This window comes from Megascapheus bottae, chromosome 13 (genome assembly GCF_031878675.1).
Source record: "Megascapheus bottae isolate mThoBot1 chromosome 13, mThoBot2.hap1, whole genome shotgun sequence".
NCBI classification, from domain to species: Eukaryota; Metazoa; Chordata; class Mammalia; order Rodentia; family Geomyidae; genus Megascapheus; species Megascapheus bottae.
Genome location: NC_143521.1, coordinates 12,872,070 through 12,895,740, shown reverse-complemented (window position 1 = coordinate 12,895,740; position 23,671 = coordinate 12,872,070). Strand labels below are relative to the sequence as shown.

The following is a 23,671-nucleotide window of genomic DNA, read 5'->3' as shown; positions in this document are numbered from 1 at the left end:
AAACAAGCATTACTGAAATAAATCTAATCTCTCTTACATCTAGATTTTGCCGTTCATTGACTATTTTAATGTTACTGAATGATATAAACAGTTGTTTCAAAATTTCATTCAGAATAAAAAAACTCCTAGAAAAATACAGTATTCAAAATAGACCACAAGGAAAAATAGAAAAACTGACTAACAATGAAGAAATTAAATACAAAAAAATCTATCCCCCAGTTTTTAGTGCCAGAACAAAAAGCAAGTTTTTAATAAAAACTCATATTTCAAGCAAGGAGCCAGTGGTGCATACCTGTAATCTTAACTACTCAGGAGACTGAGATCTGAGAATCACACTATGAAGCCAGACTGAGCAGAAAAGTTCATGAGACTCCTATCTCCAATAAGACTACTCAGAAAAAGCTGAAAGTGTCTCTCTGTGGCCCAAGTGGTAGAGCCTTGAGCACAAAGAGGTTCAGGAACAGCACCCAGGACCTAAGTTCAAGCCCCTAAGTTCAAGGACTGTCGAAACAAAAGCAACAACAACAACAACAAAACCTTATTTTGCTTGAAATAGTTGCAAATCTAAGTAAAATATTCTAGCTACATGAAAAGAATAAAAGGTGAAATGTATTGCAAGTTTAACTGAATACCGAAAAACTACTTGATAAAACCTAGTTGATAAAATTAAGTATCTGTAATGATTTATAAATCTTAAAGTAGCTCCTAGAAAGTTACGAATAAGTTTGGCCTAGTAGTAGAGTGTTTGCCTAGCATGCATAAAGGCCCGGGTTTGATTCTTCGGTTCCACATACATAATAAAAAGCTGGAAGTGGTGCTATGGCTCAAGCGGTAGAGCTCTAGTCTTGGGAAAGCCTAAAGACAGGGCTCAGGCCCTGAGTTTAAGCCCCAGGACTAGGGAAAAAAGAAAACAAAAGTTATGAATAAAATTCTCAGTCCAACAAAACAACCATAAAACAAAATGAAAAAGAAAACAGTGTATTAGGATTTGAAATACTGAAAGCAGTATTTACTAATACCAGACATAGGACAGACACGTTCAAACCTGAACCAGAAATATAGCACATTGAATAAAGCTAAAGAGAAAACCAAAAAGAAGAAAAATAGAAGGGAAATCATCAGAAGTGAAAGTAAAGAAAAAGAAGAAATTAAATTGCCCATTCTTTTCAAGAGGCATAGTTGTATATGTGAAAAACTCAAAATTACAGGTGGCTCATGTCTGTAATTCTAGCAACTCAGAAACCTGAAACATAAAGGATCCTGGTTGCAAGTCAGTGCAGATAGAGAAGTCTGTGAGACAGTATCTCCAAAAGTACCAGAAAAAAGCAGGGTGGAAAGTAGCTTAAGTGGTGGAGCACCCGTTAAACAAACAATTGAGTAAGCAAAGCCGGCAGCATAGCAAGGCTCTGAATTTAAGAGCCAGTACTGCCAAAAATGAACTCTGGGCCTGGGCGCTGTCCCTGAGCTCTTCAGCTCAAGGCTACCACCCTATCCTTGAGTCATAGCCTCACTTCCCATTTTCTAGTGATTAATTGGAAAGTCTCACAGCTTTGTATTGCCTGGGCTGACTTTGAACCATGATCCTCAGATCTCAGCCTCCTGAGTAGCTAGGATTACAGGCATGAGCCACCACACCTGGCTCCAATTTTATGTCATAAAAGGATCCAATGATAGCCTTAGAATATTGAAGAAAAATAACAAAACAGACACCCTTAAAATGATGGTTATCAGAATCATCATAAATTAAAATAATTGAGAATATATTGTTGGCATAAGACCAGACAAAAAAGACCTTTGGAACATTATTCAAAGTCCAGAAATTGGCCTACGTATACAGAAATATCTAACGTAAAACAGCAGCTTAACTACAAAACTATGAGGAGAGAAACAAGAAATCAATGGAAAAATACATCAAAAATTGCAACACAGAAGCCAATGAAGGCCACAGTGAGATACCATAACACATATCCACCCACCAGAATGGCTAGAGTGCCGAATAGTGAGTGCCAAATGCTGGAAACCTGACACACACATACACTTTGCTGTGAGAGCATGCGTTTGTTCACCACTTTGAAAAGCTCACAATCTGTGGTTAATTTGAACTTGGGAATAATGTATTTTCCAACTATATCCCACCTTATATACATAGGCATAAAAGACATGGGCAAAATATCAATAGTAGCAGTTTTCATAACTGCTAAAAAACAGAAATAAACAGATGCCCAATAATAGAATAAATGGTCAATTGCTTATATTCATGCAATAATGCCATAGAGTCCATATTCCATTATTATATTAAAATTAATTTCAAAAGTACACATGTATGGTAATAGCATAAAGACTGCTCTCATTTAGGGCTTCTGAGGTTTTTGTAATATTCTATTTCCTGCTAATATGTGGTGGTTACATGACTGCATTTATTGAATTTTTTAAAATATTTTTTATTGTAATTAATAAAAGGGTTACATGATATTTGCCAGATAGATGGTGCATTAATTCCCATACATTGATACCCTTTCACATGTCTTGGAACTCATTTCCCTCCCCCCACCCCCCATCTTGGTTTTCTCCCATTCCCTATCCAATTTCAAGTAAACAAATACAAATATATCCAATATATCAGATAACAAAGTGAGATACTGTAACAATATGAGATAACCAAGGGACAGCAAAAGAGATGAGAGATAACATAGTACATTAAGGACAACAATCATTCATTATATGGCTTTTGTTTCAATAATCTAGAGGTCCATTCAATTAGCTTCATACTATATGGCCTTATGTATCAAGGTTTTGCTCTATTGCAAATCTCTGCTAGTAGAGCCCAAGGTTTCTACTGATTATGATGAATGAGGGAAACCATTGAGCCTAAGTTCCTTTGAGTCTGGCTTACTTCACTTAATATGATTTTTTCTAAGTCTTTCCATTTCCTAACAAATGGGGCGATGTCATTCTGACAGCAGCATAGAATTCCATTGTGTACAAATACCACATCTTCTTGATCCATTCATCAACTGAGGGACATCTAGGTTGGTTCCATATCTTTGCTATGGTGAATAGTGCTGCAATGAACATTGTTGTGCTAGTGGATTTAGTATGCCCTAGTTTCTGGATGGTTGGGTAAATGCCAAGTAGTGGAATTGCTGGGTCATAGGGGAGCTCTATGATTAGCCTTTTGAGGCACTGCCATACTGCTTTCCATAGAGGTTGAACAAGTTTGCACTCCCACCAACAGTGTAGTAGTGATCCCTCCTGGCCACATCCCCTCCAGCATCTGTTATTAGTTTTCCTGATCCTGGCCATTCTAACTGGAGTGAGGTGGAATCTTAGAGTTGTTTTGATTTGCATTTCTTTTTTAAAAATTTTTTAAGAAAAGTTACATAGTTGTATATCTATCTTGTATGCTTCTCTGTGGCTTTAGGTCAAGTTGCAAATCCCTAGCCTTCAGAAATAAACTAAAATATTAGCACCCCAATGAATCTGACCTAAATTCTGTCTTCTTACTTCATGATTTATGTTATGGTATCTGTTTATTAATTTGCTGTCAGCACATGAGGCTGAGAATTCCATAAAAGGATTACATTTTATTTGCTTGAATTTTTTTTTTTTTACTATTTTACTATTTTAATCCTAGGTTCCTGATCCACTTGTCCATCGGGGGAAATCTGAGCTGATTCCATATGTTGGCTATGTTAAATAATGCTGCAATAAACAAAGTTGTTGCTTTAGTGTTTGTGTTCTATTATATAAATGCCCAGAAGTAGAATTGCTGGGTCATAGAGAAGTTTTATGTTTAGGTATTGTTTTTCTTCCAGTCCTGAGGCTTGAACTTAGGGCCTGGGCACTGTCTTTGAGCTTTCTCAAAGCTGGTGCTCTACTACTTGAGCCACAGTACTGCTTCTGGCTTTTTCTGTGTATATGATACAAAGGAATCGAATCCAGGGCTTTGTGCATGCTAGACAAGTACTCTACCACTAGGCCACACTCCCAGCTCTATGCTTAGGTTTTTGAGGATCCTCCATATTGCTTTTCTGGGTGGCTGAACAGGTTAGCATTCCCACCAACAGTGTGCTTAACTCTAGATTGTTGTTTGTTTTAGTTTTTATTGTAATGGTGATGTATGGTTATGGGTTACAGCTATAGAAAAATGCTAATGAGTACATTTCTTTTGAACAGTGTCACCCTATTCCTCATTTTCTCCCAATTTTCCCCTCCTACCCCTTACCGCAAATTGTATAGTTCATTTCCAACTGATGTCTAGTATCACTACTGAATTGATTCAACCTTTATCTCACCATTTCTGTTTTCTCTTCTCCTCCTCAAATCAAATAAACATATATAAGACAAAGAATATAGAAATTTTAAAAAATAGCGACAAAAGAGAATACACCAAGGGAAAAAAATGAAAGAAAAAAATAACAAAACAGTACAATGAAAACCTTCTTGTTTTCATTTCTTGGATTTCATTTTGATAAGTATCATTTTATATCATAATATGCACATAACTATTGAGCTCTTGTGATCCTCTCCTAAGAATATCTTCATTTAGGAATTTCAATACCATACTATAGACTCTATTACAGAGCTATAGTAACCAAAACAGCTTTGTACTGGCACAAGAACAGGCCTGAGGACCAAAGGAATAGAACTGAAGACCCAGATTATCAACCCACAGACCAATGCCCACCTAATCTTTGACAAGGGAGCCAAAAAAATAGAATGGAAACAAGATAGTCTCTTCAACGAATGGTGCTGGCAGAACTGGTTAAGCACCTGCAGGAAACTAAAGTTGGATCCTTCTTTGTCACTCTGCACCAGGATTGACTCCAAACGGATCAAAGACATGGAGGTAAAAGCAGATACATTGAAAACTTTACAAGAAGCAATAGGAGATACACTAAGTCTCTTTGGCACAGGTCAAAACTATCTTAATTAGGACCCAGAAACACAAAAAATCAAAGAAAGTCTGGATAAGTGGGACTGCATTAAACTGGAGAGCTTCTGTATGGCAAAGGACATAGCTAGCAAACTAAGTAGAAAGCCTACAGAGTGGGAGAAGATCTTCACTAACTACACAAAGACAAAGGCCTCATACCTAAAATATATCAACAGCTCAAAAAAATGAATCACTCCAAAACTAATCTCCAAAGAAACAACCATCCCATTAAAAGATGGGCCAAAGACTTAAAGAGAGACTTCTCTGAAGAAGAAATAAGAATGGCCTATAGACAGATGAAGAATGCTCTACATCTCTGGCCCAGCAATTCCACTACTTGACATTTACCCAATCGTCCAGAAAAAAGGACATACTAAATCCACTAGCACAACAATGTTCATTGCAGCACTATTTACCATAGTGAAGACAAGGAACCAACCCAGATGCCCCTCAGTTGATGATTGGATCATGAAGATGTGGTATTTATACACAATGGAATTCTATGCTGCTATCAGAAAGAACGCCATCATCCCATTTGAAATGAAATGGAAAGACTTGTAAAAACTCATATTAAGTGAAGTAAGCCAGACTCAAAGGAACATAGACTCAATGGTTTCCCTCATTTGTCATAATCAGTAGAAACCTTGGGCTATCCTAGCAGAAGTTTACAATAGAACAAAACCTAGATTCATAAGGCCATATAGGATGACACTAAATGAAAGCACCTCCAGGATATAGACACAAAAGCCATATAATATGTGATTGTTGTCCTTAATGTACTCTGTTATTTCTCATCTCTTTTGCTGTTCCTTGGTTATCTAATATTGTTACAGTATATTACCTTGTTATCTGATATATTGTATATGTGTTTATTTGGTTATTTCAAATAGGATAGGGAAGGGGGAAAAACAAGATGAGGAGTGGGGATGGGGCGTGGGAAATGGGGAAAAAACATGAGAAAGGACATCAATGTTTGTAAAGTAATGCACCTTCTATCTGGTGAATATAATGTAATCTTTCTATTAGTTATAATTAAAACAGATAAATAAAGAAGAATGAAATAAAGGAAGGAAGAAAGGAAGAATAAATATCCTCCTTTATTCTCATTGTATGAATCTACAAGTAAACCCAATGGATAGTAAAAAACAAATAATTACACTTAGACATGATTCATTAAACAACACTAAATTCTAGAGTTATAGTCACTTTCTAGTTCCCTCTAATGAGGGAAGTCATGCAACTGTGTTTCTCTGGGTCTGGCTTACTTCACTTAACATAATCCTCTCAAGTCTTTCCATTTCCTTACAAAAGGATCAATGTCATTCTTTCTGACAGATGAATAGAACTGCACTGTGCACACTTGATTGTGATTATAATCAAAGTGGTTATAAATGAATTAACTGAAGTATAGTAGAATCTATGGAGAACAGAAATAGCAAATAGTATAATTATTTAGAAAGACTAAGTCAAAGTCAAATGAAATGAGTACTAGAAAATGAATACTTGCAAGGGGGACGAGTCAAGAGGAGAAGCAGAAGAAGTAGAAGAATTAACTGAGGAAATAAATAGAATGCAGTATATATGCCACAGAACTGGGAAAAATTAGGGAAGGATAGATGGAAAGGGGGTGAAGATATAGAAGGGATGACACAGATGAAGATGCACTGTATACATAAATTGTTATGTTAGATGGAAAAAATCAATACATAACCTAAAAATTAAGAAGTGTGAGGGAAGGAATATTGGAAGACATGATATTCATAAACTGCTCTGTTGAATGGCAACTCCATGTACAACTACTTAAAGAAAATAAAAATATATAAAATTAAATGAAAACCTAGACTTGAATTTCTCAATTCTGCTACAGTCTAGTTTTATATTCTTGGACCAGTTACGTAGCTTTCTGATTCTCAGATTTCTCACCTGTGATTAGAGCATGACATCCTATCTATTTCATAGGGATATTAAGCACATTAACGCAGATAAAGTGGTAGGAAATATTTGATGCACAGAAATGCTAGTAGTTAGCAATAGGCAGAGTTTTAGTGTGTTTTTGCTTTGTTTCTTTTTCTGGAAAGAAAACAAAATGGATATAAAAGGTTTGAGAATCTACTGAGCAACCAAGAGGTGCTTTCAGGATCCTTTAAGCAGTTCAAAGTTCTTCTAGTGGGCTCAATCTCAAATCCATATGTGTCTGAGGCAATATCCTAATCCTTTTGCAATCCTTTTACCCTCAACTTGCATAATCATTCCTAGAAGCAATAAAATCTTGTCTTCCATGGTGTTGCAGGAATTTCATTTGTCAAAGGTCATAGACAGTGCTTGTATAGGGCTCAACCTCCCTTCGTGCTCCTGGATCTCAGAGACTTCTGTTCTCACAGTTGTTTTTCTCAGGCGCATTCACATTGTTATCATGCAGCCTTCTCTTCTTGGCTCAGGGCCAAATTAGGGGCCAACACTTCTCTGCCTTTTTTCCTATCTACCAAGAATTTCTTATGAGAAGGATGATAGCAATTTTACTTGTGTCGCATTTCATAGTTTGGTTAGATACTCAAATACTAGATAAGGCATGTTTGCTAAAAGCACAAGATCTAGAACTGAGATACATGTTTGATTTCCAGTCATGTCAGTTACTCAATATGGAACTTCATGCATGTGACGTAACCTTCATGTTTTCTCAGTTTTAAAGGATACTAAGTAAACATCATCTACTGGTCACAGGATTTCTATGAGAATTCAATTAATTAACAAAGTACTAAAAATAAACAGCACCTGGCACATGAAATGTACTATTTAAGGGTGAGCTATTACTTTGCTTAATCAGCATGCTAGTAATTTTAAAATGGAGCAAACACAACTAAGAAAACTCTATATGGTAAGCCAGAAAACTGTGGCTACTAAAGAGGCTGAAGTTTGCAGTTCAAGACTATCTGAATCACAAAAGTCCATGAGATTGTTATCTCCAATTAATCAACAAAAAGCTGCAAGTGAAGCTGTGGCTCAGAGTACCAATGTGTAGTTGAAAAAAAATGCTGAAAGATAATGCCCAAACTCTGAGTTCAAGCACTAGTACCAGAAAATAAATAAATAAACTATAATCTATGCATGAGACTTGTCTTTCTCCTTACAGTGTTTTCCTCCTTCAAAATCCAGCTCAGAATTTTCTTTTTCATAGAAGTGTCTCAGATGCCTACATGTTAAGAATGCTACTTTTCTGTTTACATTTATCCCTCACAGCATTAATAACAGAAAAACTAAAATAAATCATTCAAATTTTCCCTGAAGAGAAAATACTGAACTTCAAAGGGTCAACTATGTTTTCTTTGCCCATTTACTGCTTAACATCTTAAATGGTACCTGGGACATATCTGGATCTCAGTAAAACAGAAATAGCTGAAGGCCATGTGAGTTCTTTCTTTAAAAAATTACAAAAACATTATCGGGACAGAGACCTGAATGGAGGTTGAAAAATATTAGCAACCCACTATAGCAGCGTAGATAACAGAGTAAGTAACCTCTTCATTATATAACCCTCTCATTCAAAAATCTGAACGCTAAACGAAAACCATGATACCCAATAAAAACAAATGGTTATAAACTGAGGAACCAGTGTGAGAAAGATGAGAGCATTCTGTAGGTAATCCGAAAATAGGCATGACTTTCTCCTGTCACTCTTCTTACCTCTTGCCCAAGTAATCAAGCGTGCCTGTGATTTAATCAAGTTGCTGTTATTTCTTGCTCACAACAAACATTTCTCTGTCTCTTTCTTAAGTCTCTGCATAGGATACCATTCCCAGGAGCACAAAAGAACAGACTTGAATAGTGAAATGTTGAAAATAACCAAGACTTACAAGGAAGTTAACCTGACAGACTCTATGATATGCATAATCATCATTTGGGTGGGCATGATAATTGGGTGTAAATGGCAAGTGGTTCCTTGAAATGTCTTCAATTAGTAATGCTCACAGATCATCAGACTAAATGTTTTGAGAGTCAGCTGCAAGAAGACTGTTCTGATAACATGAGAGCATTATAGTGTTCAGTCTTGGCTGCATTTTAAGACTATTGGGAGCTTTTATAAACCCATCAGCCTGGGGTCTTGCCTTAAACCAATTCAACCAGATTCCCTGGAGGTTAGAGCTTTATTTAATTTTTTTGTTATCTTTAATAAGTTGTACAAAGGACTTTCCTATTTAACAAAACAGTTTAGCTTGACCAATGTTCTCTCTTTCAACATCCTCACCCATCTGTCCTCTACCCTTATTCTTCTCAATTTTGTAGGATATGCATTGAATGCTTAATGGTGTTTTCTCCCCTCCTCTCTTCTTTTGTCTATGTCATTGCCCTTGGTTCAACTCTGTCCCTTTCAAGTATGTGCTTCCTGGTGTTTCATTTGGTTGAACTTTTATTTTGCCTTTCTAAGAAATCACACTATTTGACATCTCCTTGAATCTAGCATATTTCAATTAATAAATTTGTTTACACTTGCAGACCACCCAACGTATTTGCTTATAAGTGTGTAAGCTAAATCTGAATTCAACATATAATGGAAAATATGCATCTTTTGTCTCTCTGGGCCCTGACTTACTTCGATTACAGTAATTTTTTTTTGCCAGTCCTGGGGCTCACGTTCAGGGCCTAAGAACTGTTCTTGGGTTTTCTCAAGGCTAATAGTCTGCCACTGAAGTCACAGTCCTGGGTTTTTCTATGTATGTGGTACCAAGGAATCAAACCCGGGTCTTCATGCATGCTAGGCAAGCATTCTACCAAATTCCCAGTCCACTTACTGTAATTTTGTACATGATAAAATGTCATTCTTTCTAATGGATGAGTAAAATTCCTTTGTGTACATAGACCACATTTCCTTGATCCATTCATCCATTGAGGGACATCTGGGCTCATTCTGTCCTTTGTCTAGGGTGAATAGTGCTGCAACAGATATAGTTGTACCAATGGCTTTATTCCAGATTATGCTGTTGGCTTTGTTGATGGCTGTACTGGTTTGTAATCATTTAGGTAAATTAGCCATCATTTAAAAACAAATATTCCCTGGGTGATTATGTGTGTTCGTGATTAAGAATTGCAGGGGTATACAAGAAAATATCAAAGAGATTTAAGTAGCCCCTGCTCTTTCAAGTTCCATGGCTAGAAACATACCTGCATAGACAGTCCCTCACTAATCAACTAATACTTTATATAATAAATATAATACTATATATGCATTATGTATGCATATGCATACTTGATCAATAGTGCTCAATTAAGGTTTACTACAGGATTTTGACATAACTTATTGTCTTTTGCAATGTAACAAATAAATACAGATAGAAAGACATCCTTCCTCTCCTCTTTCTCCACCCAGTATCCTTCCTGAAACCTAAAATATACCAGGTTCTAATGCACACATTATTAACATAACACTCTGGGCTTCTTTTTTTGTAGAAAATATATGATAAATATACATAACAGAAAATGTGCTACTTTAACTATTCTAGGCTGAAGTATCATTTCATTGTTTTGCAACCACCTCCTCCATCCTCCTGTACAGGTTTTCTCATCCTAACTGAATGCATTATACGCTGACTCAGTTCCCTCCCTCCTTTCTGTCCTTGGCAAGCAGCACTGTAATTCATGCCTCTGACCACTCTGGGTATTCCATACATATGGAATTATACAGTATCTATTCATTCCCAACCTTGGGTTATTTCAGTTGTCATAACATTTACAAGGTTTATTACTGTTTGTGCCATGCACTAGAATTTCCTATCTAAGGCTGGATGATATCCTACTGTGTGTAGCCTACTTGTGTTCTGTTTCTCCATCCACCCATTGAGCTCTGTGTAATTTTAGCTATTTCAAGTACTTCTATGAACCTTTAACAAGAGACCCTGGCCTCAGAATAAACAAAGAGCCTGGTGCAGTGTACCCCATTCTAGGACATTATCATGAGCTCTACATCTGCTCTCACATCCTCACATAATCCCTTCCCCTTGACGGATGACCCTGTGCCTTTGTCCTTCACAACAGAATTCAGCAAAAACAATAGAGGGACACCCCAGCTATGTTACAGCACTATGTCTTAGCCAGCTGTAAAGGGGCTCTCCAGGTTCCTGAAAGATCTTTCTTGTGGACAGGAAACTTGTAGGAGGGACAGCCAGAAACTCTGGGCATCCCTGCTCCAAAAAGCTGAAAGAGGCTTAGGCTTAGGTTAGGTGGTTGAGCCTCAGCAGCGAGTAAGTGACCCCAATGCCAGCCAGTTCAACTCTATAATCAGGAGGGGTCTAACTTTGCCAACAGTCATGTAAGCCAGGAAGAGAAGCTCTTCCTCTAGAAAGGAACAATTCCAGGAGAGTCCGTAATAGCAGCCTCATGAGACTGAGCAGATGATGTGCTCCAGGCATGTTTAGATTCCCAACACACAGGACACTCTGAGATTAAAAAAAAATGTGTATTGTTTGCATTGCTAATTAAACAACAGAAACAGAAAACTCCCTGAGTTTTTAATGCCAAGAAATTTCCAGTGACATCTTTTTCTGTTGGTTTTTACTTTCCCTTTTCCACTTCTGGATGGCTGGATTGTATAGGGGGTGCTGGAAGCACCAGTTTTCCCTATATCATATTTACAGAACTTGATCTGTAAACTTCAAATAGATGTTCAAATATGCTGTTTGAAAACTAATATTAAAGTTGATTTGGAGTAACAAAACAAGAACTCTAGGAGGATTAAATAAACATGGTGGGGAGTCCTGACCACTCACACTGGTATAAATTCTAATATGTAGTTATTTAGCTTATTTCTGGGTAGAGAGTACAAAGAGAAACCAACAACAACAAAGACCTGCCAAACAGCAATATAGTGAAAATTTACAACTAATTAGTTGGATGTTGGTGGCTCATGCCAGAAATCCTAGTTATTCGGGAGACTCAAGTCTGAAGAGTGAAACAAAAGCCAGCTCATACAGAAAAGTCCTGAGACTTCCATCTCCACTGAACTAGCAAAAATATCATATCACTCAAGTGGTAGAGGTCCAGCAGTGAGCAAGCAGACTGAATCAGCACTCTAGGCCCTGAGTTCAAGGCCTGAAGGAGGAAAAATAAAGTTACAACTCACAAATATTTTGAAGACAATTTTTTTAAAGAAAGACTTCAAAGTAACAGGTTTAGTTAAAAGGCAAACGTAACATATATATCTTTCACAAAGAAGATAATTCCAAGATTCTAAAAACCAAAAGAATTTCCTCTTCAGATCTCGTCCCCATTTGGGAATAGGAAAGGCTGAATGCAAGAAGGATTCAGACAGCTGGTGCTGAGCAGCTAAGACTACAGGGAGAGAAGGAAGTTCCCTGTTTAGGTTTCAGTGGCTTTGAGGAGGTAAAAGCCCAACCCATGCTTCCTTTGACCTGACAAAGAGAAGAAAGGTCACCATCTTCTCAATCATACTGTTTATACTGTTCTCTTTTCTCAATAGCTAGGAGGGAAATGACTAGTGTATCCATAGCATGGAATGTTTTTTAGTAAAGTTTTATAATATTTTGTTGAACACTGGAGAGACTCAAGTAAAGAGAGCCAGAAGCTACTTCCCAAACCTCCAGTATACCAGTTCAAAGCCTCAGGAATGCTCAACTTGAACTGTATGTAGACCCCGTAAATTCTAAAAATATAGCTATCAAACATCCTATGGATTAGGAAATGGAAAGACTTGGGAAAAATTATATTAAGCAAAGTAAGCCAGACCCCCAAAAAAGTAGGTTACATGGCTTCCCTTATTTATAAGAACTAGAATATGCCCAAGATATTCTTTTGGATCATGGGGCTTGAACTTGGTCTGGGCCCTGTCCCTGAGCTCTTCAGCTCAAGGCTACCACCCTACTCATTGAGCCAAGCCCCACTTCCCATCTTCTAGAGGTTAATTTGAGATAAGAGTCTCAGGTCCTTTTGTGCCCTGGCTGGCTTTGAACCTTGATCTTTAGATCTCATCCTCCTGAGTAGCTAGGATTACAGGTGTGAGCCACCGTGCCCGGCTTCCAAGATATTCTTAACAGAGGGTCCAAATAACCCTAATGCTTAGTATATAGAACCATATATATTGAAGTGTATCAACACGAACTCCAACATGTGGAAACAAGAAGTTTTTATTATGCCCTGTATGTAATTTTTTTCTTTCTTTTTCATTTCTCTTAGTTTTCTGTGCCTTGTGTCTTGTATGTAAGATTATTTGATACATGGAAAGGAAAGGGAATCACAGAAACAGCAGAACAAAGGATAAACCATAGATACTCACTTGACCATGTTGGAGAGAAACCTTACAACTTGTGGTGGGGGAGGGGAAAGGGAATGGTAAATGGGAGATAATTAGGGACGGAGTAACAATGAACAAAATCAAATGTTCTGATTACCTTAACTATGTGACTGTAAACCTCCTGCTCATCATCTTTCCAATAAAAATAAAATAAAGAGAACAAACAAAATGGATCAAGCGTGGCTTCAAAGTTGCTCTAGTTAAGTGACAGCTGTATTAACATCTGGGGCGGTTACCCAAGGTTTACCAATGACAAGCAATGGTCATGGATTAGTTAAGCTTGCTAGGCCTCAGCTAATAAGGTTTAGTCTTTAGGTTTACAGTGAAAACCACTGGGGTAATAAGCAAAACAGGTCACAGGCCCATGTGTCTGGCCTAGGATAGGTACTCAAAATTGGTCCTGGTGGCCACCGGAGAAGTCAGACACTGAGAATGGAAAAGATTAGGAAAGAAAAATATAGGACTATTGGTTAAGCCAGGCTTGGTAGCTCAAGCCTGGGAACCAACTTGCTTGGAGGCAGCGATTGGAGGAATCATGATTCCTCCGCACTTGGGTTTGACCCCCATTTCAGTTAATGACTTCAAGCACAAGGTCTTCACACAGTAAAGCATGTCTGTCCTTCCCATAGCAAAAGGAAGCACAAGTAGAAGGACTGCAGTCCAGATTAGCCTGGGCAAACAGCAAGTCCTGTGTTGAAAATACGGAACATAAAAGGGGACTGGAGGAGTGTTTCAAATGGTAGAGCACTCGTTTAGTAAGTAGGAAGCTCTGAGCTCAAGCCCTCAGTTGCCAAAATAATTTAAAAACTTTAAAAAGATCATTTATGGGAAGTGGAAGAAAGGAATGCAAAAATTAATAAAAGGGACACAAGAGTAAGAAGAAAAGGATTAGTGAATGAGTTTCGCCAAGTTAGTATTTAATGAGTATATGTTAGCTGTGATAATGTGAAGGGGTTAAAGGAAACTTGGCTGTAATAGCTATTAGCTAAGGCTATTTGGTCAAAAATCAATGTGGTTTCTGTGTGGTATAAAAATAGCATAAAGCACCCATTAGAGATGAATCCCATAATCAGGATAGGCTCCTTGGGATCATCACAATGCTTACAACAAGCTCTTAAACTTCTTACTATTCAACAAAATAAGCCTTCACATCCAGAGTGTTTTCTGTGGCTTTATTTAACATTTTTTCCCCAACACCTAGCAATTGACAGCTTGGAAGTGCTTAAGATTCAGTGAGAGGGAGTAAAAGACTTCTGCAAACGGAGCAGATGATCTGAGAGTTGAGAAAGAGTGGAAGTGGGGGCAGACAGGAAGAACAGAACTTCCAGCCCTTTGACTCCTGGAGAAAAGAAAAGGCAGTAACAGGAAGTAAGCAAGGCCAGATGCCAGCCTTCCCAAAGGCTGCCAGCTTCATTAGCTGTATCTGGATGAAGGCAGATGCCACTCAATTCTAGCCACTGCTGAAATCTCTCCATGAAATATTTTTACTTCTTCCATTCTTTGTAGCTTAACAATACCTCCCATCATCCCTAGATCAATCAGACACTGAACAAAATGTTCTGAGCTTTACTTTCCCCTTTGGTACCATCAACCTTGTTAGGCATAAGGAAAACAACCAAGTTCTAATAGATAGTGTGTGGATTTGTTCCTCATCCTAGCCTACAACAGCTACTTCTGATGAGGCAGCCAGCCGGTTTGTTATTACTATAAACCATCACTTTGTTTTAAAACACATTGACAACTTTCACTACACACATGATCTCTGGCTCACTGTCTTCACCCAAAGCTTCTGAACGCCAGATTGCTACACAACAGGACTTTTCTCCTCTTCTTCCTCCATACCTTCTATAGAAATCTTCGTTCTTAGCTTTTTCCAAAGGCTCAGATGAAGGCAATCGTATTTTTAAGCATTTGAATCAAATTTTGACTATCCAACAAAGAAGAGTTTGAACATACACTATTGTTTTTTTAATTCACTGTATCAAAACGTCTAAAACCTGTCACACAGAAATATGTAAGTCACTAATTCATTTTTCTCCAGCAACATTGCCTCTCCTGTAAACAGATAAGGCCATTCTTTCAGCAAGCATAAGTTTCAAGCTCACGCTTGAAATCCTAGGTACTCAGGAGGCTGTGGTGTGAGCATCATGATTCAAAGCCAATGCAGGGATGGAAGTCCATGTGACTCTTATCTCCATTAACTACCAAAAAAAAGTAGAAATGGAGATATGACTCAAGTAGAAGAGCTCCAGCCTTTAACAAAAAGAGCTAAGAGAGCCCAAAAACTGAGTTTAAGCCCCAAAACTAGCACACAGAAAAAAATAATTTACACCTAAAAGTATATTCTTTCCAAGGCTTCCCTAAAAAAATTATAGAAAATACTCTTGTATTCTTCATCATACATATGAGTAGTTACGATAGATAGCAGTGTTTCTGGTTCCGAATTATAAAGCTTTGAGACTTTAAACAAAGATATATATTTCTGCATGCCTCAACTTTTCCATATGTAAAAATGGAGGTGGGGTAATAATCTCTACATGATTTAATATCTGTAAGGCATTTGGAGAGGTGTCCAGCAAACAATGGTGACATATTTTTTGCATAAAAACCTTCTTGTTGCCGAATACAGTGGCCCATGCCTGTAATCCTAACTATTGAGGAGGCTGAGAGCTGAGTATCAAGGTTCAAAGCCAGCCCAGACACAAAAGGACTTGAGACTCTTATCTCCAATTAACCTCTAGAAAACTGGCAGTGGGGCTTGGCTCAAGGGTAGGGCGGTAGTGTTGAGCTCAGGGACAACACCCAGGCCAAGTTCAATCCCCATGACCTGGAGTTTGGCCTAGTGGTTGAGTGCTTGCCTAATATGCACTAAGACCTGTTCAATTCCTCAGTACCACATACATAGAAAAAGCTGGAAGTGGTAGATCATTGGCAAACCCAAGGACAGTGCTCAGGCCTTGAGTTCAAGCCCCAAGACTGGTAAACAAAACAAAACAAACAATTTTTTAAAAAACCCAAAAACCTTGTTTAATAAAGAAAACTTATTCCTCTAATGCAACATTCAACTTAACTACTGAGTACTTCTGTAGAAAAGAATCACAGATAATAACAATATGTTCTTCCTCACTCTTTTTTCACATCTCACTTAAATTAGTGACTCACTAGCAGTTTCCACTTTTACCTGCTCCTGGGGTGGGAGTGAAATAAAACTAATTGTCTTTCTGAAACTGGAGTCAACATCTGAAGTCAGATGGGAAGTCTTTATTTTGTCTTTTCTTTTCAGGATGGAACAATAGTTTTAAATGATAGTTTAGGCATTCTTGAAAAAAAAAAAAAAAGAAAGCACCATCCCAGCCACTTGCCAGATGTCCCTGTTTAATTTGCCTGTGCTCCACCAGACATTCAGCCTGAGCTTGTAATTTTGTTCTGCCAGTGCTGAAGTTGACTAAACAATGTCTACATTCACAGAGAACTTAATTTCAGTAAAAGTTATGACCTCTGGATGCATGGACAGAAGTGCTACCTGAACTGTCCCCTAACCTCATTTGTCACTGATGTTCAGATTTCAGCCTTGAGAAGCACTAAATTCATCTAAGAGCCTTTAGGTGACTTTCCAGAAACACTACAGTCAGGGCCATCAGATGGAGCAAACCTACTCTCCCTGTTCTTCTCTCACAGGCCTGAGGACTGAGGATGCAATTTTTCCTAACCATTGGTGCAATGGTAAACTGTGCTTGGCATTATTTGAGAGAAGCAAGCATCATCATCATTTTAACTATCAATTAATAGGCCAAATCACCAGAAGAAAGACTGGGGTTTCGGAAGGTCTGACTTAATAGTTTTCATCTTTGTAAGTAGACATGAGACTACCAAAGTAAGGATCCAGAGGACTCCTCAAGTTCTCAGAGTTAAGAAAAAGTGTCTTAGGTTCCCATCTTAGCTCTGCCAGCATCTGTAGCATCATCTGTAAAGCCTCAGGCCTTTTTCTTCTGTGCTTCTTCAGGAAGAAGAATAACAAGATGTCTAATATTTGATATGGTATATATTTAGCATGTTACATTTAAATCAGAGATCAGAATTGCTGATATAATGTACTCTTTTGAATCACCACGTGACTGATAATACTTCAGTAAAGCTGAATGCCTATAATAGAAGCAGGCTATGTACCCACAGAGCTGTGAGCTTTTGAAGGTCTGAAATGGTCCATAGGCACAAAGCCAAGTGACTACAAAGTGCTATACAGGTTCCCTGCTGCTTCCCAGAAATTACACTTTGTGCCCACCACACTCTAACAGGCAAAGAAGCATTTTCTGCTGCTTTGTCTAACACTGCACAATGTTTATACTTTGTCTATTAAGTGTTTCCAGCACTACTAAGTCAGAGATATCATCATAGGCAATAGCAGTTACCACAGTAAAAAAACCTAAAACAAACAAACAAACAAAAAAAGAATGGGAAAGAAAACACATAATCTACAACTGCAGTCTCCAATACACTAACCATTGGGTACCTGTGAATATTTAATTTTACAATTAATTAATATTGAAAGTGTACTTCCTTAGTGGCACTAACCACATTTCAAGCACTTACTAGACACATTGGTCCACTGGCTACATATTGGATAACACAGATTATATAGCACTTTCATTGCTATAGTAAGTGGTATTGAAGAGCACTGAATTACTCAAATATGATCTTATAAAGCAGACCATTGGCCAGGCACTGGTGGCTGATGCCTGCAATTCTAGCTATTTGAGAGACTAAGAATCTTCTACCTGAGTAGACCAATGAGAGGGACTCATCTTCAGTTAACCAGCAAAAACCAGAAGTAGAGACACGGCTCAAGTGGTAGAGTGACAGCTGTGTGACAAAGCTGAGGGCAAGTCTAAGGTCTTGAGTTTCCAGTAAACAAACCCTTGAATTTCTTCAGGCAAGAATTTCCCACTGCCATAAGAATGATGGTTGACATTCCTCTATATAAAGCATGGAAATACAATTACACAGTTTGAGTTACCCCTTCACGCTCTGTAAGAACACTTGATAGGTACAGGACCATGAAGCTGGCCTGAACTGGGGCTGTTTTGAAGTTTATGAGGCTTATAACACTTCTGAGTACAGACAACTCAGAAAATCATACTGATGGGTCTTTAGTTACAGTTTCTCATGGACTATTAGAGCTGAATTTTCAAATTTTTAATCTATTATTCCATCCAAATTTATCATCTGATTTTTTTCCCAGTGTTTACATCCCAACACTGTTGATTTCAAGAGAGCTGGATCTCCTTCTCACACATCAGCAGTCATAAAGAATATCAGTAGATGAAGTGTTATCTATGTGTATAGTTAACGCACATATAATAGGAATAAACTTAGGTTTAAATTCAGCCAAGAAACATTATACATGTTCAACAACAACAAAAAAAGCTATGAGAATCTAAGTATAAAAAGAGGAGCAATTTTAATTAGTAATCTTAAACTCTAATATCTAACAGGTCATGTTTGGGCAGGTAGGCAAAAAAAATCAATATATGTTACTTCATTCTTTTGTCTGTAAAGGACATTTAGAAACATGCTTCTTCAGACATTTTTGATAGAGTTCATACAAGAAATGTACGAACTGGAAAGGTCCTGAACTAGAAACATTTGAAAATCAAAAACAAACTGTTAATCTTGAGTACATTAGAAAGACTAAAAGATTAAGTCTCTACATGAGTGAAATTAGATGTGTCCATCCTATTCAGACTCTTAGAGTGCTGTATCTTTAGTCTTTACATGGAAAACTGAGCGACAAAGTAATCATTAAAAATAGTGGTTCTGGAGCCGGGAGTTTGGCCTAGTGGTTAGAGTGCTTGCCTAGTATGCACAAAGACCCAGGTTCAATTCCTCCATACTACATATACATAGAAAAAACTGGAAATGGTGCTGTGGCTCAAGTGCTAGAGCTCTAGCCTTGAGAAAGCCCAAGGACAGCACTCGGGCCCTGAGATTAAGCCCCAGGACTGGCAAAACAAACAAATAAACAAACAAAAAACAGTGGTGCTGGTGGATCTGGTGGCTCATGCCTGTAACTCCAACTACTCAGGAGACTAAGACCTAGAGGACTGAAGTTCAAAGCCAGTGCTAGCACAAACATCTGAGTGACCTCATCTCCAGTAACCAGCAGAAAGCAAAGATGGAAGCCTAGACCAAATGCTAGAATACCCGTCACAAGCAAAAAAGCAGGAGCACAAGGTCCTTAGTTTAATCGTCTGCACCCACAAAAAGTGATTCAATTATAGATCCAAGGACCTGGAGACTGTAAAGCAGACGAATAAATGATCTACTTTTCTCCCTTTCAGATCAATCACTAAATAATCAATTAGTTCATTTCTTCATCATGATTTCAGTAAGACCTGTGCCTTGTGGCTAGCTTTTGGAGGAGGAGAAACAATCAATATTCCTTCTTCAGTAATATAATACCTTGCCTGTGTCCCCTGCACTACAGAGAAAAGGAAAGAGATGTGGATTCACTGAGAAATTAACAATTCAAAAACGACTGATTTTCTTTGTCTTGTTATAATACAGCTATTAAAATGATTCAAAAGAATATGCTTATCTCAGTTTATTCAGCCACAGAAGAATGGTGTTTTGCCTCATAAATCTTTGAACAAAGTAGTTAGACATATGTTGGTTCAAAGGAGAAATCTGGTGGCATATGTAAAAAGGGGATCAAAGATGAGGAATAAATATTAAATCGTCTTCATATTATCTTACTTATGAAAGTACACTACTATTTGTAAAGATCTGTGGATGATTTTATATATTATACATTATTTATATTATGTGATATTTATGTGACATAGGTGATATATAACTATACATCACATCATGATATCATGTGGTCATATATAAGGTAATGTATATTAAATGACATCACTATGTCTTCATATATCTCTCATATCAAAAAGAACCTCAATGATATATAATTTGTGTGTGTTTATAGGACTTCAACTCAGGGCCTGGGCACTGTCCCCGAGCATTTTTTGCTCAAAGCTAGGGCTCTATCATTAGAGCAACTGCTACCTTTCCAGTCTTTTAGTAGTTTTTAGAGCCTCAGAGGTTGGCTTCAAACAGCAATCTTCAGATCTTAGCCAGGCCGTCATGACACAATCCAATCTCATCCTCTTCAATATATCACCTACTATTTTTTTTGCAACTGTGATATCATTTATCTCAATTAATAATAACACACTTATTGCTTGCTTTGATACGTACTTCCTTTGCTACAAGAAGGGCTTCTGTAATTATATTAAGCATCCAGTAACAGTGGTGGCAGAAGCTGGAACTCGGCATTGTATGTGCAGTGAGTGAATAAAGCTACTCTCTTTTGAGCCTTTCTCTAGGCAAATTAAATCCTAAGAAGTGTTGCTTTCTTCTACATGTAGTCATATCGCACTGTAGTTGTGTACATCTTTAAATCTGTTCCGCTAGAAAGAGGAGCAGAGATTTCCCAGTGTTATCTCTTCACTCCCCTAGGATTTCCAAGATAATGGAAACCACTTTCAGCAAATCCCTTGTTTCATCTGTCTTTTTCAAAATCCATATAAATGCAAGCTCTGCTTTAAAGAGAGTATTTGCTCAATGAGAGATACTTATGCAAAGCAATACCATCTGACAAACCCCTTTCATTGCCAAATTAGGGAGTTTGGGAACACCATTCTAGTCTCTCCTAACAGGAAGATAGGCTGATTTAAAAGAGTGGAAACTTCTTACCTTGAATCCTTTCTGACTCTTGCTTTCTCAAAGGAAAACTCAGGAGGTTTGGTGAGGTCATAGGTTCGAGTAGTAGGCTCGGCAGACACTCCAGCCTTTGCACCCCTCCTGCTGTGGAGAGAGACCAATCCTGATGTCTTTCGGTGGATCTCCAGAGGCACTTTATCCGGAGAGGCCTGCACTGGACTCCCTCCTTGCATGTGGACCACATCCTGCAGCTTGTTCAGCTGGATGCACTTGCTCTGCAGCTCCTCTGTGAGCTCAGCAATGGCCACTGTTTGCTTTGAAAGCTGCTCCCGAAGCTCCTTCAAATGGTACTCCCGCTCCTGAATCTCAGCATCCTTCCTCCTCAACTCTCTCTCCAGCTCTATCACCTTGTTCCTCAGAGCATCCGTACTGAGGCTCCCAGAGTGAACATCTGGATGCTTGGAATGTTTGGGTTTCACTGAGCCATTTCCCATGTTGCTTGGGGACCTGAGAAAGGATAAAGAATTGGGGATAACCAAGTAGAGTTTCATTTTTCCAAAGCCTTCCCATCCTTCTCATTCCATTCTGCTATATAAATAGAAACAGAACAGTCCTTATCTTTTTGAGGAGCAATAAATTCCCTCCAATGCTTTCAGAAGAAAAACTAGGGATTGATTTCCTTTCTGTCCCTGCGAAGTAAAGCTGGAATCCAGATAATTACTTTCCATCCCTTCCTGAGTTCAACTAGTACACCCAAGCATTTTACACAACTGGCCCATTACCTGCTGCTCTCTTTGGTTGTTCTCTCCAGATAGCTGCCAAAAGCATCACAACCAGCCTGGGATTTGGATGTCAGCATGGCAGAGACCAAATGCAAAAGAACAGCTACCGCAAAACAGGCTTGCAGAATGTCACAACTCTCACAGCTCCCTGTGTAGCTACAGGAAGAAAGCTTTCCCTGATTTACAAAATAACACATCTACATATTTTCCCAGAACTGGTGTTGCTTTATTGGTACTTCTCTCTGCTGTGTGTACTATCAAACACAGAATCTCTGATAAGGCTCCTTATTAAAAACTACTGGACTTTGGTCCCCCAAAGACAATAGAAACATGGGAATTTTTCAATAGTCTTTAGGTGTTAAAAGCAGCTGTCCATAAAATGGTAACTTATTGTGAAAGGTTCTCTACTTCTATTAAGAATATCCTTGCTAGTTACTGATGGCTGACACCTGTAATCCTAACTGCAGAGGCTGATATTTCTGCCTGGACAGGAAAGTCCATGAGACTCCCATCTCCAATTAACCACCAAAATAAAAAAAGGCAGAAGTGGAGCTGTAGCTCAAGTGCTAGAGTGCTAACCTTAAGCAAAATAACTCAGGGATAGCATCCAGACACCAAGTTCAAGTCCCAGGACGAGCTCACAGCTCACACATGCACACACACACACACACACACACACACACACACACACACACACACACACAGAATTGCAAAAGAATACCCTCATGTGGATCCTAAAATTATGACCAATTTTATGGTTCTCTGTAAATGATAGGAAGATTGAGGACTATGAGAGAGTTGATATCAAATGTTTTACTTCACAAGCTACATATTCAACAGTTGTTTATAAATATGAAAATAAATGTCACAAAATTTTGCTTTTTTGACATCCCTACTTCATTGGAGACTAATTTAGGTATTTAGAATTAGTGAGTCAACTCAATAAAAATAAATGTATACCATACTCTGACCAACACATAAAAGCAACAGCTTGAAAGTAGAGCTGGAAATTTGACAAATGTTGGTATGCCATACTACCATAATGTCTCAAGGTTTTTTGGTTACCTAAACATTATGCTTTTGTCATAATACATGAAGCATTACAATATTTGGAAATGAGGCCTGAACAAAATAAAACTTTGAAGTTTCCCCAATTTCTTGTCTCTCTCGTCCTCCAATTTTAAGGTCAGGTAGAAGAAGTACTTAGTTTTATTTCACTAGTCCTACCACATTAAATGTAACCTTTGAACAGGCATAAATATAAGAATATATCATAGTCTCTAAGTTTCAAACATATAAAATCAATTTGCCAATGAGAATTGCTTAAGATAAATGACATGAACAAAATAATTAAATTCAGTTATGAATGTAATCTGGGAGCTCTAGCATATCTTTTGTGGAATTCAGGCTCAAAGTAGTCAGTAATACACATTACCCTGCAGACAGTTGCCTTATTATGTTGAAAAGACATGACAAGCCTAACCTTTAACTTTCTGCTCAGCTAGGAACACATACTACTTTTAGATGTGAAGAATATCTAAGACGGTTGAGATTGAAATTTAATGTAGCCCTGAACATATCTGTAGTCCTGAATAAGTGATTCAAAGGATGTTAAAGTCAGATTTGAGAATTAGCTTCAATGAGATTCTAAATTACAGTCATATGGAGACGCTCCTATAAGTTTCTTAAATGAACTGATGCACAAAATTTTAACATGAAACACTAGGCCAACCTCTAGACAAGATGTTTGGTTCGTGGAGAAGCATTTTTAGGCCATAGAGGGGTAGGAGGAGAAAGGAACTTCCTTATAAAGAACAAAAGCAAGCACAAACACATTTGAATTTAATATTATACTAACAACTCATCCTTTATTCATAGAACAGTTGTTTACTGAGATCTAACTACGTGTCATGTACTATATCAGGGCATATCCTT

General features: G+C 37.9%; 1 protein-coding gene across 1 annotated transcript in view; it reads right to left on the bottom strand.

Annotated features, from left to right (window-relative positions):
• The window catches only part of Prkg2 (protein kinase cGMP-dependent 2), a 99,191-nt gene extending 77,743 nt beyond the window's left edge, over positions 1-21,448 (bottom strand). Inside the window, exon 1 of the mRNA XM_090343998.1 lies at positions 20,988-21,448. Coding sequence (XP_090200124.1) covers positions 20,988-21,448 — 461 coding nt within the window. The remainder of the gene's footprint in view (positions 1-20,987) is intronic.
• Positions 21,449-23,671: the final 2,223 nt, after the last annotated feature.